Source organism: Salmo trutta, chromosome 27, assembly GCF_901001165.1.
Source record: "Salmo trutta chromosome 27, fSalTru1.1, whole genome shotgun sequence".
NCBI classification, from domain to species: Eukaryota; Metazoa; Chordata; class Actinopteri; order Salmoniformes; family Salmonidae; genus Salmo; species Salmo trutta.
Genome location: NC_042983.1, coordinates 37009581 through 37023316, shown reverse-complemented (window position 1 = coordinate 37023316; position 13736 = coordinate 37009581). Strand labels below are relative to the sequence as shown.

General features: G+C 42.1%; 1 protein-coding gene across 2 annotated transcripts in view; it reads right to left on the bottom strand.

The window, feature by feature from the left end:
* Positions 1-5976: 5976 nt before the first annotated feature.
* LOC115164974 (glutamate receptor ionotropic, delta-2) overlaps positions 5977-13736 on the bottom strand; it is a 582060-nt gene continuing 574300 nt past the window's right edge. Inside the window, exons 16-17 of one of the 2 annotated variants that reach the window (XR_003870040.1) lie at positions 8935-9011; positions 6371-6488 (exon numbers count right to left, since the gene is read on the bottom strand). Coding sequence is in view for 1 of the 2 variants with exons in the window: in XM_029717948.1 (XP_029573808.1) it covers positions 6060-6488 (429 nt within the window). In the remaining variant the exon portion in view is untranslated. Of the gene's footprint in view, positions 6489-8934; positions 9012-13736 lie in introns of both variants that reach the window. The other variant, XM_029717948.1, reaches the window with a different exon arrangement.

Here is a 13736-nt window from a genome sequence, read left to right as displayed (position 1 = left end):
ATGATTTTAGTTATTATTATTATTATTATTATTCGAAAGGCTATATGTATTCTGAAGCTGAAAAATTGTACACAGGCCTATTTAAATATATATATATATATATATATATATATATATATATATATATATATATATATATATATATATATATATATATATATATGTTTAAATAGGCCTGTGTACAATTTTTCAGCTGAAAAATTGTACACAGGCCTATTTAAATATATATATATATATATATATATATATATATATATATATATATATATATGTTTAAATAGGCCTGTGTACAATTTTTCAGCTTCAGAATACATATAGCCTTTCGAATAATAATAATAATAATAATATATATATATTAATATATATATATATATATATATATATATTAAATTGAAAGACTATAGCCTGAATGTTTAGCAATCTTAAACATGCGAGTTCAACCCGCACATGCACGATAGCCGACCAAATCCCACAATTTCTGAGATAAAATGACATTCATCTTTTCACTTTTTATTCATGTATTCTTAAGGCGTCGAGGCTAGGAGACTGGCGCCTAGGTCCGTCTCCCCACCTACAAGCCGCCGTCCAGTGAGGCTGGAATGGCTCCCAAAGCAAACAACAGGTTGTCGATTATTAAAGTGTCGCAGGCACAATGGTGACTCTATGTTCCATTCGATACGCTTGGGGGACTCTTTGGAAAATGGGCACAAAATGTGTCCCAGTGGGGGCTTCTAGCGTGATCGAGTCTGCGTGCTGCTCACCCCATTTCTGTCTCCGGGGAAACGAGGTGCACTGGACGGATGATAATCATCTCAGTAATATTAATAAATAATAATAATGTATCTGTGGACCATTGGTATTTACTTTGGTATTTTTAAAGTCTTCATGGAAAAGGCCAGATTCGGATGGTTGGGTGCTTTTTTTTGGCACTAATGAATTCGTGTCTTCAACTTTAGGCAACGTTTGATAAAGGCTTTATGATACATAGGCTGTGCACGCATCTCTCTCTCTCTCTCCCAATCTCTCTCTCTCTCTCTTTCAATTCAATTCAAATAAATTCAAAGGGCTTTATTGGCATGGGAAACATATGTTTACATTGCCAAATCAAGTGAAATAGATAATACAACATAAACAGTAAACATTACACTCACTAAAGTTAAAAAGAAATAGAGACATTTAAAATGTCAATATTATGTATATATACTGTGTTGCAACAATGTGCAAATAGTTAAAGTACATAAGGGAAAATAAATAAACATAAATATGGGTTGCATTTACAATGGTGTTTGTTCTTCACTTGTTGCCCTCACAAATCTTGTTGCTGTGATGGCACGCTGTGGTATATGTCCCAATATATATGGGAGTTTATCAAAATTGGATTTGTTTTGGAATTCTTTGTGGGTCTGTGTAATCTGAGGGAAATATGCTTCTCTAATATGGTCATACATTTAACAGGTTAGGAAGTGCAGCTTAGTTTCCACCTCATTTTGTGGGCAGTTTTCACATAGGCTGTCTTCTCACGAGAGCCAAGTCTGCCAAAGGGGCCTCTCTCATTAGCAAGGCTATGCTCACTGAGTCTATACATAGTCAAAGCTTTCCTTAAGTTTGGGTCAGTCACAGTGGTCAGGTATTCTGCCACTGTGTACTCTCTGATTAGGGCTAAATAGCATTCTAGTTTGCTCTGTTTTCTTTGTTAATTCTTTCCAATGTGTCAAGTAATTATCTTTTTGTTTTCTCATGATTTGGTTGGGTCTAATTTTGTTGCTGTCCTGTGGCTCTGTGGGGTCTGTTTGTGTTTGTGAACAGAGCCCCAGGACCAGCTTGCTTAGGGGACTCTTCTCCAGGTTCATCTCTCTGAAGGTGATGGCTTTGTTATGGAAGGTTTGGGAATCACTTCCTTTTAGGTGGATGTAGTGTTCTACGTAGAACACAGGATATTTTTGCAGTCTCTCTCGATCAGATAGCGCAACAATATCTAACAAATGTTTGACAGTGAAACAGCGCCACTTCGTGGATCAAAATGAAACAACCCACTAGTTTGAGTAATGATAGGTAGCCTATCATAAAGATACCACTCCTTGCTTCCAACGCTGACATCCCCTTGAATAGATTCTTCACCATATTGTGAAGTAATCAGACAAAAGAGTATTTCACAATACCCCACAACTAAAGCTCTTAGTGTGAACCTTAAAACATAGCCTATGTCAATACTCTCAGAGTTTCATAAATGGTGTAGAATAATTTCTTCTGAGTAAAGAAAAATACTTCCTTTACACATAAACCAGCTAGCCTGTTTTTTTCTTTTCTTTAACATTTATTTAACTAGGCAAGTCAGTTAAGAACAAATTCTTATTCACAATGACGGCCTACCAAAAGGCAAAAGGCCTCCTGCGGGGATGGGGTCTAGGATCATTTAAAAAAAATAGGACAAAACACACATCATGACATGAGGGACATCACAACACTACATAAATAGAGACCTAAGGAAACAACACAGCAGGCAGGAACACATGAAAACACAGTATTGCCGCAACACCACATGACAACAACATGGTAGCAACACAACATGGCAGCAGCACAACATGGTAACAGCACAAAAAACATCGTACAAACATTATTGGGCACAGACAACAGCACAAAGGCAACAAAACATCATGTGAAGCAGCAACAATTGTCAGTAAGAGTGTCCATGATTGAGTCTTTGAGTCTACTGTCCTTATCATTCATTACCAAACATGACATGGAGTGACAAGGAGTGGCATGATGGCACAAACAGACGGCTACCAACATAGAAACAGAATGAATTCATTATTGGCTATAAACCAGCCGTTACAGGACCATGTCCTGTTCCCTTATTGAACTCCAGAAAGAGGACTTTGACTTGCGTGGTACCGATGTGCTCTCCTAACCCGGTAACGGCTCCAGCTGTTCCAATAGATTCTTCTTTTGATATGACATTGATAAAGAACTCACTGGGACGAAGATGAACTTCTACATTAATGTGGATGCTACCATGATTACGGATAATCCTGAATCATCGTGAATAAAAATGTTATTGTAATAGTGAGAGGTTAGGGGGGATTGATAATTGTGCGTCTGTAACTTTCTCACTTATCATTTCATAATCTGAAACACAACCAAAACAGACAGCAAATGCATCCAAGTTTGTAGAGTTACCAACTTGATGTAATCATTGGTACTAGGAATATGATACCAAATACTAAACTATTGACTATCTTAATACACATATTAGTGAATTTTTCCCAATACTTTTGGTCCCCTAAAATGGGGGGGGGGGGGGGGGGGGGGGGGAGACGACGACGACTATGTACAACAAGTGCTGTAATGTCTAAATGGTTCACCTGATATGGATGAAAATACCCTCAAGCTGACAGTCTGCTGGAGTACAGAGCCAAAACAACAACAAAATGTGTCACTGTCCCAATACTTTTAGAGCTCACTGTATTTGTTTCAAATCTATCACTTGATGGTTTCATTTCAGAGAGCCAAATAATCCGTTTATTTTTGCAAAATGCTATATATCAGCCTCACTCTCAGAGAACTCCTAGGTTTAACACAGTCAAAGGTAACGCAAATAACTCAATAACTGTACAAATTATACAATTGTGACATCAATATTTAAAATAAGGTAAACAAATAAATAATTCAATAGAGTAATATCAGATCTGTATGTAAATGATTTACATTTGACATTTTAGCCATTTAGCAGATGCTTCTATCCAGATAGCTATATATATATATATATATACTTTTTAAAATTATAAACATCTAAAATCTATGAATTAAAAGTCTAAGAACAGTAACATTTTAAACACACATGAAGTTAGCCATAAGCAATCATTTCTGATGAAAAAACACAAATGTGAAAAATTGGTGGATGAAGCGTTTTGGAAATAAAGTCTTTAAATGGAATAGTGAAACATATTTCCTGGCAAGCCTACACATTCACAGCAAAGACTACAAAACCCATACCACTGTAGAAAACAAGTTTATTAGACAAATTATACACAGAAAGCTTTGCCACTTGTAACAGAGGCTTCAGTTTGTTCCGTTTGAATAATATGCAACACATACAACAACATAGGCCTATATTAAATACTGTACACTATAATCAGTTGAACATGATCAAGTAATCCTGTACCTCCTATGTATGAAATAAAAAATGTTACGGGCATAGCAAGTTGTGCATGCGTCTTTTTAAGATCTTGCCTCCTCTGTTATTAGCCAGCAAATCAACATGAACTCAAAATGACAAGAGAAAGCTTGTGTTCTGGAACTGGGGGGAAATCAAATGTGTAGGGTGACTGCTAACTCAAGGCTCATATGATATATTATTTTTATTAAACAAAAATAGCGTCAACATGTAAAATATTCACATTTCATAATGTCTCTGTCATTTATACTAAATAAAACTTCTTTAAACGTTGTCTGTGTCCTATTGTCATTCGATAGCCGTACTGCAGCTTAAGAAAATAACATCTAGAAGGCTTGCATCAAACACTGCTTCTGTTCTCTATGCACAACATTTGCGGGTTTAGTCTTAAGATAACAAACTGAAAGCTCATTCTAAACAACTAACATTATTAAATATTAATACAGCGTTAGTGAAACGGTTTGGTTCCTCTTTCCCTTCACATTCTTATTTTTTTGACCCCCTCCCTCCAAACCTCACCTTAATGGTCTCGTCTAAACAATTGGCACTTTAAAAACGTTAGATAAACAGTACCCTTAACATTTAAGAAATAAAATAGAAAGATCTTTCAAAATGGCTGCCATCAGCTCTACAGTTCCAATGGCAAAAAATCCTATTGAAACAGGAGACTGGCGAGGAGAAGCCAGCCTGTACTGATAAGGCTTGTGCTGAGGATGTTATCGGAAAGGGCTTCTCCTCAATCTGAACCCAACGGTTTGCCCTTACAACAGTCAATTAGAGGACTGGAGAGTGACACGATCGCACAGAAATGTGACTTTTTTCTGACTGAGCCCTGGCAGAACTACAAATAAGGTGAAAAACAACTTGAATATGATTTATGACGCAAACCAGAGTAAGACTATAGCACTCATTTAGCGCTTTTCAAAATTGGCTGAGAAAACAAGTAGACCGCTCAGAACAATGTTTTTTTTCTTTTACTTTCCGACCAAACACATTCCACGCATTAAAATGTATTTTCAAAACAAATTCAATAAAATACATATAATAGCTTTAGCTGCTTTTAAAGTCATTTTTCTGTTGTCTTTTATCTCAGTTATTTTCAGTCCTTTTTGTGCCTCTATGCGTCTCTCAAGAAATGTCCGTTTAGAGGTTGAGGCTCTCACCTTGAAATAGACAGCACAGTACAGGTGAGAAAGAATTTCCGAACTACATACAATCAAACACAGGTCTGTGGGCACTGGTGCAGTGAGTGCAGTGGAATTGATAGAGTCTTACATGCACCAAAATGGCGGAGCGTTTCCAGAGCTCAGATGGTGAGGTCTCAGTATGCAGGGTAGCTGAGCCAATGGACACCCATTTTTGGGCAGATTTCAGATTTGGAGCACAGGCATTGATGAGCAACACCAAAGAATTGAATAGGATGAAGTCCCATAAGGTGAAAGGCAAAGACAAGAATGTCCACCAAATGAGCATTGGGTAATTGCCGATTTGTGGATCTCAAGAACAGACAGACACGTGTTTTCTGTTATTAAAAAAACATACTCTCCTTGTTGTGTCCATAGGAGTCATATGCTTCTTCAGAAAAGCAGTCCATAAATGACATGGAACGAAAAAGAGATAACAGATCCCTGTCACACACCCAAAAATCCCCTGAAAACCACGAGAATGATGACAATAAAGAAAACATTCAAGTCCCCACCTCCTCTCACCAACAGGTTTCAGCAGGACGACCAACCCGCCCCCACCCACCCCCCCACCACCACTCCACTGAACAAAAGCAAAGCCCCCCCCCCCCCCCCAAAACAACAAAAATTCCTATGTACATAGAGCTTTGTGAGTGTATTTGTTTACATCTCCCTCACTATGTGGCCTACTCCTCCTCGCCTCATATGGACGTACCCCGATCGGGGTCGTTGCCGTAGCTGAAGTTGGGCTGGGGAGTGGGCTGGTAGGGTATGGAGGACATTGTCTTGATGGGACTACGGAAGAAGCCACCGTTGGGGGCTCTCTGCCTGAAGGTTCCCCCAGTCCGGTGGTCCTGCACGGGACCGAAGGCGAAGCCCTGTTGGGCCTTGGTGGACAGGCTGCGGCTGAGGGTCTGGATCTGCTCGGGGATGAAGGTGGTGGTGGTGATGTGCGTGTTGCGGAAGTCGCTGATCTGTTCCAGGGCCTGCCGGGCAGCCGGCATAGAGTCCATGTCCAGGGGCGTCAGGTCAATAGAGGAGGTGGAGAACTGCTTGTGGGGGCTGTCGTCCTCCGTGCACAGGCTGTTAACCCGGCGGTGAAGGTGCTCCAGGTCGATCTCCTTATCGTCCTGCGTGGGGGGGAGGGGGAAGGGGGTGGGGGGGTCAGAGAAAAAGAGAGAGAGGAGGCGGAGGACAGGGTCAAAGGAGAGTGAGGATAAATGTGGAGGAGGAGGAAGAGAAGGAGGATGGGGGAAGACACAGTGGCGTGACCGAACGGTGAGGTGAGAGAAGAAGGGAAGGGGGCATGGCCAAAGAAAGAAGGAGTGTCAAGGAGGATGGTATAGTTGTATAATCAGGATGGTATAGTTGTATAATGAGGAGGGCATGTTGTATAATCAGGATGGTATGGTTGTATAATGAGGAGGGCATGTTGTATAATCAGGAGGGTATGGTTGTATAATGAGGAGGATATGGTTGTATAATGAGGAGGGTATGGTTGTATAATCAGGATGGTATGTTGTATAATCAGGAGGGTATGGTTTTATAATCAGGAGGGTATGGTTGTATAATCAGGAGGGTATGGTTGTATAATGAGGAGGGTATGGTTGTATAATCAGGAGGGTATGGTTTTATAATCAGGAGGGTATGGTTGATAATCAGGAGGGTATGGTTGTATAATGAGGAGGGTATTGTTTTATAATGAGGAGGGTATGGTTTTATAATCAGGAGGGTATGGTTGATAATCAGGAGGGTATGTTGTATAATGAGGAGGGTATGTTGTATAATCAGGAGGGTATGTTGTATAATGAGGAGGGTATGGTTTTATAATGAGGAGGGTATGGTTTTATCTGATTAATAGTTCAAATGCAAGGTAGCTACATTTATTCAATGATCTGTTTTGTGAATCAAGTGATTTTCTTTTAGAGGGGAAAGGGGTTTACCCATTTTCCCCAGATATTTATATTGAACAAAAAATGTATTTGTCAAAAGATTGTTGATACAGACATATAAATAGCACTACTACATCCAAATAAAATGATTGGTAAACATCTTTGGGATGGTCACACTTAGAGATGGGTGGCTCAGCTTGTGCTGAGAGGAATGTGGCTCAGCTTGTGAGATGATTGTGTCCATTGTGGGGGTACAGGGATTGGGGTACTGTGAGGTGGAGAACACACACCCTTCCTCTATTTTGAGAGAGGGTATCCCTGGTGAGGGGTACAGACAGAGTCAAGGACAGCTACTGACCATGTGGCGTGGAGGGGGGTCTTGCCCCGGCTGCGATTCGGGGGGCAGAAGGGACCACAGTTACCCTCTTCGTCTTAGAGGGGGAGGGGGCAGGAGGAGGTGCTGTTTGTGGGGACCTAGTCACACCACAAACCCGGGAGGGAGGGGGGGATGGAGGAAAGGTTTGAACGTATAGGAACGAGGGAGGGGATGGTGAGAGAGAACAGTCGTTGTTGACTGCGAGATTCAGGTTACCTTACGGGTAACTGCTGTACGGCGAGAGAAACAGACTGCTTTTGGATCAACTGAAGAGGGTTCTGTGTAGCAACACAAAGCTAAATATGAAACAAGAGTTAATACATGTAAGTAGTCTAAGAGATGAACCTCTGTTTCAACCAGACCGATGTGAAGGGCTCATTTTGGGGAGAATTCGCTCATGTTTGAGTGGCTACACCTTCAGTCATTTGAATTGGACTGTACAGATCCATATCGTGGTCTTTAGCCAAACATGCATGGCATACACCGGTTAACCTGTTACACGCCCTCTAGTGGAGGGAAGGCATCATAGCTCATTACATGACTGCACACTAAACCAGATTCTGCCCTGGTCAGAAAGAGTATGGTAAAAGCCCTCTAGTGAAGGGAAGGCATAGTAATTCATTTATCGACAGGCAGTGCCCGTGACTAGAAAATGTCATCAATGCCAAAGTTTTGTTGTTATCATAAAGCAATAAATATGACAATCTGAGTTGTTTTCGACAACTGAATGTTTCGGGATTTCTCTAACAAGACTCTCCGTATGGGCTTGTACTTAAAGGCCCTGTCATGGGTATAACCTGGAGGTGGCAGGAGAGGTAGTGAATGTGGTCATTGTCATTTTGGGGGAGAGTTGGGAGGGGTCATTATTGGGTTGGAACGTATGTTGGACGATCAAGGCATGTGGAATGTCACAGCATGCGGGTGACTGGGCGTAATGGGTAGAGGGGGCGGTCCTGAGAGTGGTGAGGGGGATGTCGTTGGGGGTGTCATGTTGGTGGGGGCATGGTTCAGGTTGCTTGGCAGAAGTGCCATCGGCCTGTGTCTGTGTGTGTGTGTGTGTGTGTGTGTGTGTGTGTGTGTGTGTGTGTTTGTGCGTAGGTCAGAGAGAGAGGGACAGACAAGACAGACAGACAGACAGACAGACAGACAGACGGACGGACAGACATACAGAGGATGAAAGCGGGCAGATGGGAGGGTGAAGGAGGGATTTTTTTGGAGGCCAGGATGAGTAGAAAAAACAGCACAGTCAGCACACACACACACTCAGTTGGGTTTTGTATGTTCGAGGAGGAGCCTTCGAAGATATACCTGGAAGGGTGAGATGTAAAAATGGCATTTTGTATTGCTCTCCCTCGCCCGCTTTACCCTCAACACAGTGTACTTATCTACAAAACAAAACAACAAGGGAATGAAAGCTTTCAGCCATCAGGGACAGGAAATCAAACATGATCAAACATCTTGTGCTCAGCATCGTCAACAAAGTGGCCGTCCATTGTGTGTAGTGTCCATTATGTGTAGTGTCCCCCTATAGCCACACTCCCGTAAAAGCCAGACATAGCCACCACCCACCACCCAAATGTCCCCAAGTGACATCAACATCTGTGGTACATTAATACTGTTGTGTCTATGAGCAAGGGACCTATCCCAACATTGACGTGAACAATCGTACAGTGCATTCGGAAAGTATTCAGACCCCTTGATTTTAGCCACATTTTGTTACGTTACAGCTTTATTCTAAAATGTATGAATTTTTCTTCATCAATCTACACACAATACCCAATAATGGCAAAGCAAAAACAAATTGCAAATTTTTGCACATTAATACAATAAAAAAAACTGAAATATTACTTTACATAAGTATTCAGACTCTTTACTCAGTACTTTGTTGAAGCACCTTTGGCAGTAATTAAAGCTTTGAGTCTTCTTGGTATGACGCTACAAGCTTGGCACACCTGTATTTGGGGAGTTTCTCCCATTAGTCTCTACAGATCCTCTCAAGCTCTGTCATGTTGGATGGGGAGCATCGCAGCACTGCTATTTTCAGGTCTCTCCAGAGATGTTCGATTGGGTTCAAGTCTGGGCTCTAGCTGGGCCACTCAAGGACATTTAAGGACTTGTCCCGAAGCCACTCCTGCGTTGTCTTGGCTGTGTGATTAGGGTCGTTGTCCTGTTGGAAGGTGAACCTTTGCCCCAGTCTGAGGTCCTGAGCGTTCTGGAGCAGGTTTTCATTAAGGATCTCTCTGTACTTTGCTCCATTAATCTTTCCCTCAATCCTGACTAGTCTCCCAGTCCCTGCAGCTGAAAAACATCCCCACAGCATGATGCTGCCACCACCTTGCTTCACTGTAGGGATGGTGCCAGGTTTCCTCCAGACATGAAGCTTGGCATTTAGGCATAATTCAATCTTGGTTTCATTAGACCAGAGAATGTTGTTTCTCATGGTCTGAGAGCCTTTAGGTGCCTTTTGACAAATTCTAAGCAGGCTGTCATGTGCCTTTTACTGAGGAGTGGCTTCCATCTGGCCGCTCTACCATAAAGGTCTGATTGGTAGAGTGCTGCAGAGATGGTTGTCCTTCATCTCCACAGAGGAACTCTGGAGCTCTTTCAGAGTGACCATCGGGTTCTTGGTCATCTCCCTGACCAAGGCCCTGCTCAGTTTGGCTGGGCGGCCAGCTCTAGGAAGAGTCTAGGTGGTTCCAAACTTCTTCCATTTAAGAATGACACAGGCCACTGTGTTCTTGGGGACCTTCAATGCTGCAGTAATGTTTTGGTAACCTTCCCCAGATCTGTGCCTCGACACAATCCTGTCTCAGAGCTCTACAGACAATTCCTTTGACCTCATGGCTTGATTTTTGCTCTGACATGCACTGTCAACTGTGGGACCTTATATAGACAGGTGTGTGCCTTTCCAAATCATGTCCAATCAATTTAATTTACCACAGGTGGACTCCAATCAAGTTGTAGAAACATCTAAAGGATGATCAATGGAAACAGGATGCACCTGAGCTCAATTTCTAGTGTCATAGCAAAGGGTCTGGATACTTATGTAAATAAGATATTTCAGTTTTTATTTTCAAAATGTCTAAAAACCTGTTTTCGTTTTGTCATTATAGGGTATTGTGTGTATATTGATGAGGATAATTTGTATTCAACTTAAATTGAATCAGTTTTAGAATAAGGCTGTAATGTTACAAAATGGAAAAAGTCAAGGGGTCTGAATACTTTCATAATGCACTGTATCTGCTGGATATGTCCAAATGCATCTGTAAATCTGATTGGGTTGGAAGTTAATCATGCAACATTGAAGCATTAAAAGGCTTTCATTTAAGAAACCCCCCCCAATACCCAAATCCTATTTCTGCTTGGGTAGAGTTCAGTTAATCCTCATTGGAGTAAGACTGAAATCCATGACCAGTAGTAGAGGACTAACTCTACTGAACTCTACTGAACTCTATTCATCACATGGAGAGCTCATCACAGTGTTAATCATTACAAAGCACAACACAACACATCAACCAACACAACACACAACACAACACAGATATGCAACACAGAAACACTGACAGTGATCACATAGAAGCAGAGGCCTCAACAGGGACAGACCTCTAGAATATTTGGGATGTGCAGTATGTACCAGGAGGACAGAGGCACAAACATAACTCATCCCCCGGCAGCTAACGTGGCTTTGGGTTGGAGCTCAGTGGGAGCTGTGTGGACCGTGTGTGTGAAAGAGGACAGGTGAAAATGAAACATCTAGGATGGTGTGTGTGTGTGTGTGTTTGTGTGTGTGTGTTTGTTTTGTTCCCATAGAGCGTAATAATACATTATTATGATTATCATTATTATTGGATATTTAAGTGACTCATTTCTCTGATTGTGAAACATAAAGGAAAAGATGAATTGGAAATCATTGAGGCATTATGCAAAATAGGCAACAAAGGGGACAAAGTTCATTTGAATTAGATTGGATATATCTTGAGAGAGGGTTGGAGTATTTTCATTTGAATACAAACACTAGCTTAATTGCGACAAGCCGAACGTGATTGATATCATAATGCTACATAATACTTTTTTTTGTCAGTGTGAGAGAGCTAGGGAGCATGTATACTATGTCCACGTCCAAAATGGTGCCCTATTCCTTACATAGTGCACTACTTTTGACCAGAGCACTATAGGTTCAAGTCCTGGTCAAAAGTAGTGCACTATACATGAAATAGGGTGCCTTTTAGGACACAAACTATATTATTAAGGAGGGGAGGGAACAACCGATAAGTAAAAGGTAGCAGTGCAGTATGCTGAGGACGCCGATGGCTCCTAGACATATCCTCTTCCATACAGACACACTGGGTCACTTTGAAACACTGCAATGGGCCCAGCAGGATGTGACCTCACCACCAACACCTCGCCGACTGTAACCACAGTCCGTAACCACGGTCACCAGCATCAACATGGGCCACAGGCAGGGTGAAGTGTAGAGGTCACTACTACGCTGACCAGGGCAGCATTAGGCCACTGCTAGAACCCTTGGATTCCATACATGGTATATTGCAAGACGGTTAGTGCATCACTCAATATCCAGTTCTATTTGAATTATATGCCAAATCAGTTCAATATCCAAAAGAGGCTGAGGGCTCGCAACAGATCACAATGAACTTCCAGCTTTAAACTCAATTGATTCTTTAAAATCAAAGGCATGCAAATATATATATCTAAATATTTTTTTTACAGTGTCAATTCTGATAGGACTATTTGAGTGCTAAATGAAGTGATTGGATAATCACATTGAATTCTCAATGCTCTCCATTGCAAAGACCTTGAACCCCAGTCACAGACACACCGGTCAACCAGGGTCGCTGTATTGAAAGTTAATAAAGATGGCAGGGTGCACGCTGGGCTTCTTTGTCCAGGACCACTGGCAGATAGGTTCACTGGTCAATCTGACACATTAAAGCGGCTGTGAGTGCATGGGGTCGTGAGTAGAGGGTAGAGGGCTGTGGTGGGTGCTATGATGGGGAACAGAGCTGAGACAACACAGGCCTCGCTGCCCTGATCAAAAGCCTTCATTATTGTCAAGCTGAAGAGATGAAACGGGCATTCTGTTGAGCACGTGGCTTCCTGGGGCATGGCTCTGATGTCGGGACCCAGTCAGAACACAACACACAGACACCAGCTGAGAGGGGGAGGGAAGGAGAGTGGAGAGAGGGAGGAGAGAAGAGGAGAGAGGAGAGGAGAAGGGAGGAGAGGAGAGGAGAGGAGAGGAGAGGAGAGGAGAGGAGAGGAGAGGAGAGGAGAGGAGAGGAGAGGAGAGGAGAGGAGAGGAGAAGAGAGGAGGGGAGAGGAGAGCAGAGGAGAGGAGAGGAGGTGGAAGGGGGTGGTGTATGGTTGGTTGTGGCTTGATAGGGGGGTTGAGAGGGATCTCTGCATGACTAACCCACAACTAATACCTTATCTGCTTTAATCAGATAACATTAACTAACCTATTAGGGTCAATTCTGACCAGTAGCCCACTGCTACAACGTAATGCTCAACATGGGAAATTAAAAATATATATTTCAGTGGAGTAAAACTATTATCTTAGTGGTAAACTGACCCCCACTCTCAGATTGACTTTACTTTATTAGGCTTTCACAGCGAACACGGCCATTAATATTCATCAGGTGATTGGTTGAGGCTTCTTGGGTGCGTGACGTCATTCTGAGTCCTTACCAAAACACACAACATGGCGGACCGTTTCGCTCACCTCGGATCTGAAACCAGTAGTAACAAGTCAACTTCAATGACGTTTAACTTAAAATGAAAAGACAAATCTAACATACCTCAGTAACATAGTCACAGAGGAGGGCTTGCTAGCTTGCTGCAGGGTTTAAGTCATGTCCTTTTCATGTAAAACAACTCAACTTAGCTAGCGAAATGCTAATTGACGACGCTAGCTAACGCATAAACTAGACTGCTTCTAGACTCGGGAGCTCATAGGGGGCTTCAGGAGGCAGCGGGTTAAAGGATTCCACCAGGGGCAAACAACAACTGGTTACCAGAACTGAACCTACGGACATAGGGAAATTACATGTGGTATGTAAAGCTCATGTATACAGTATGTCCTTGGAAGCTGT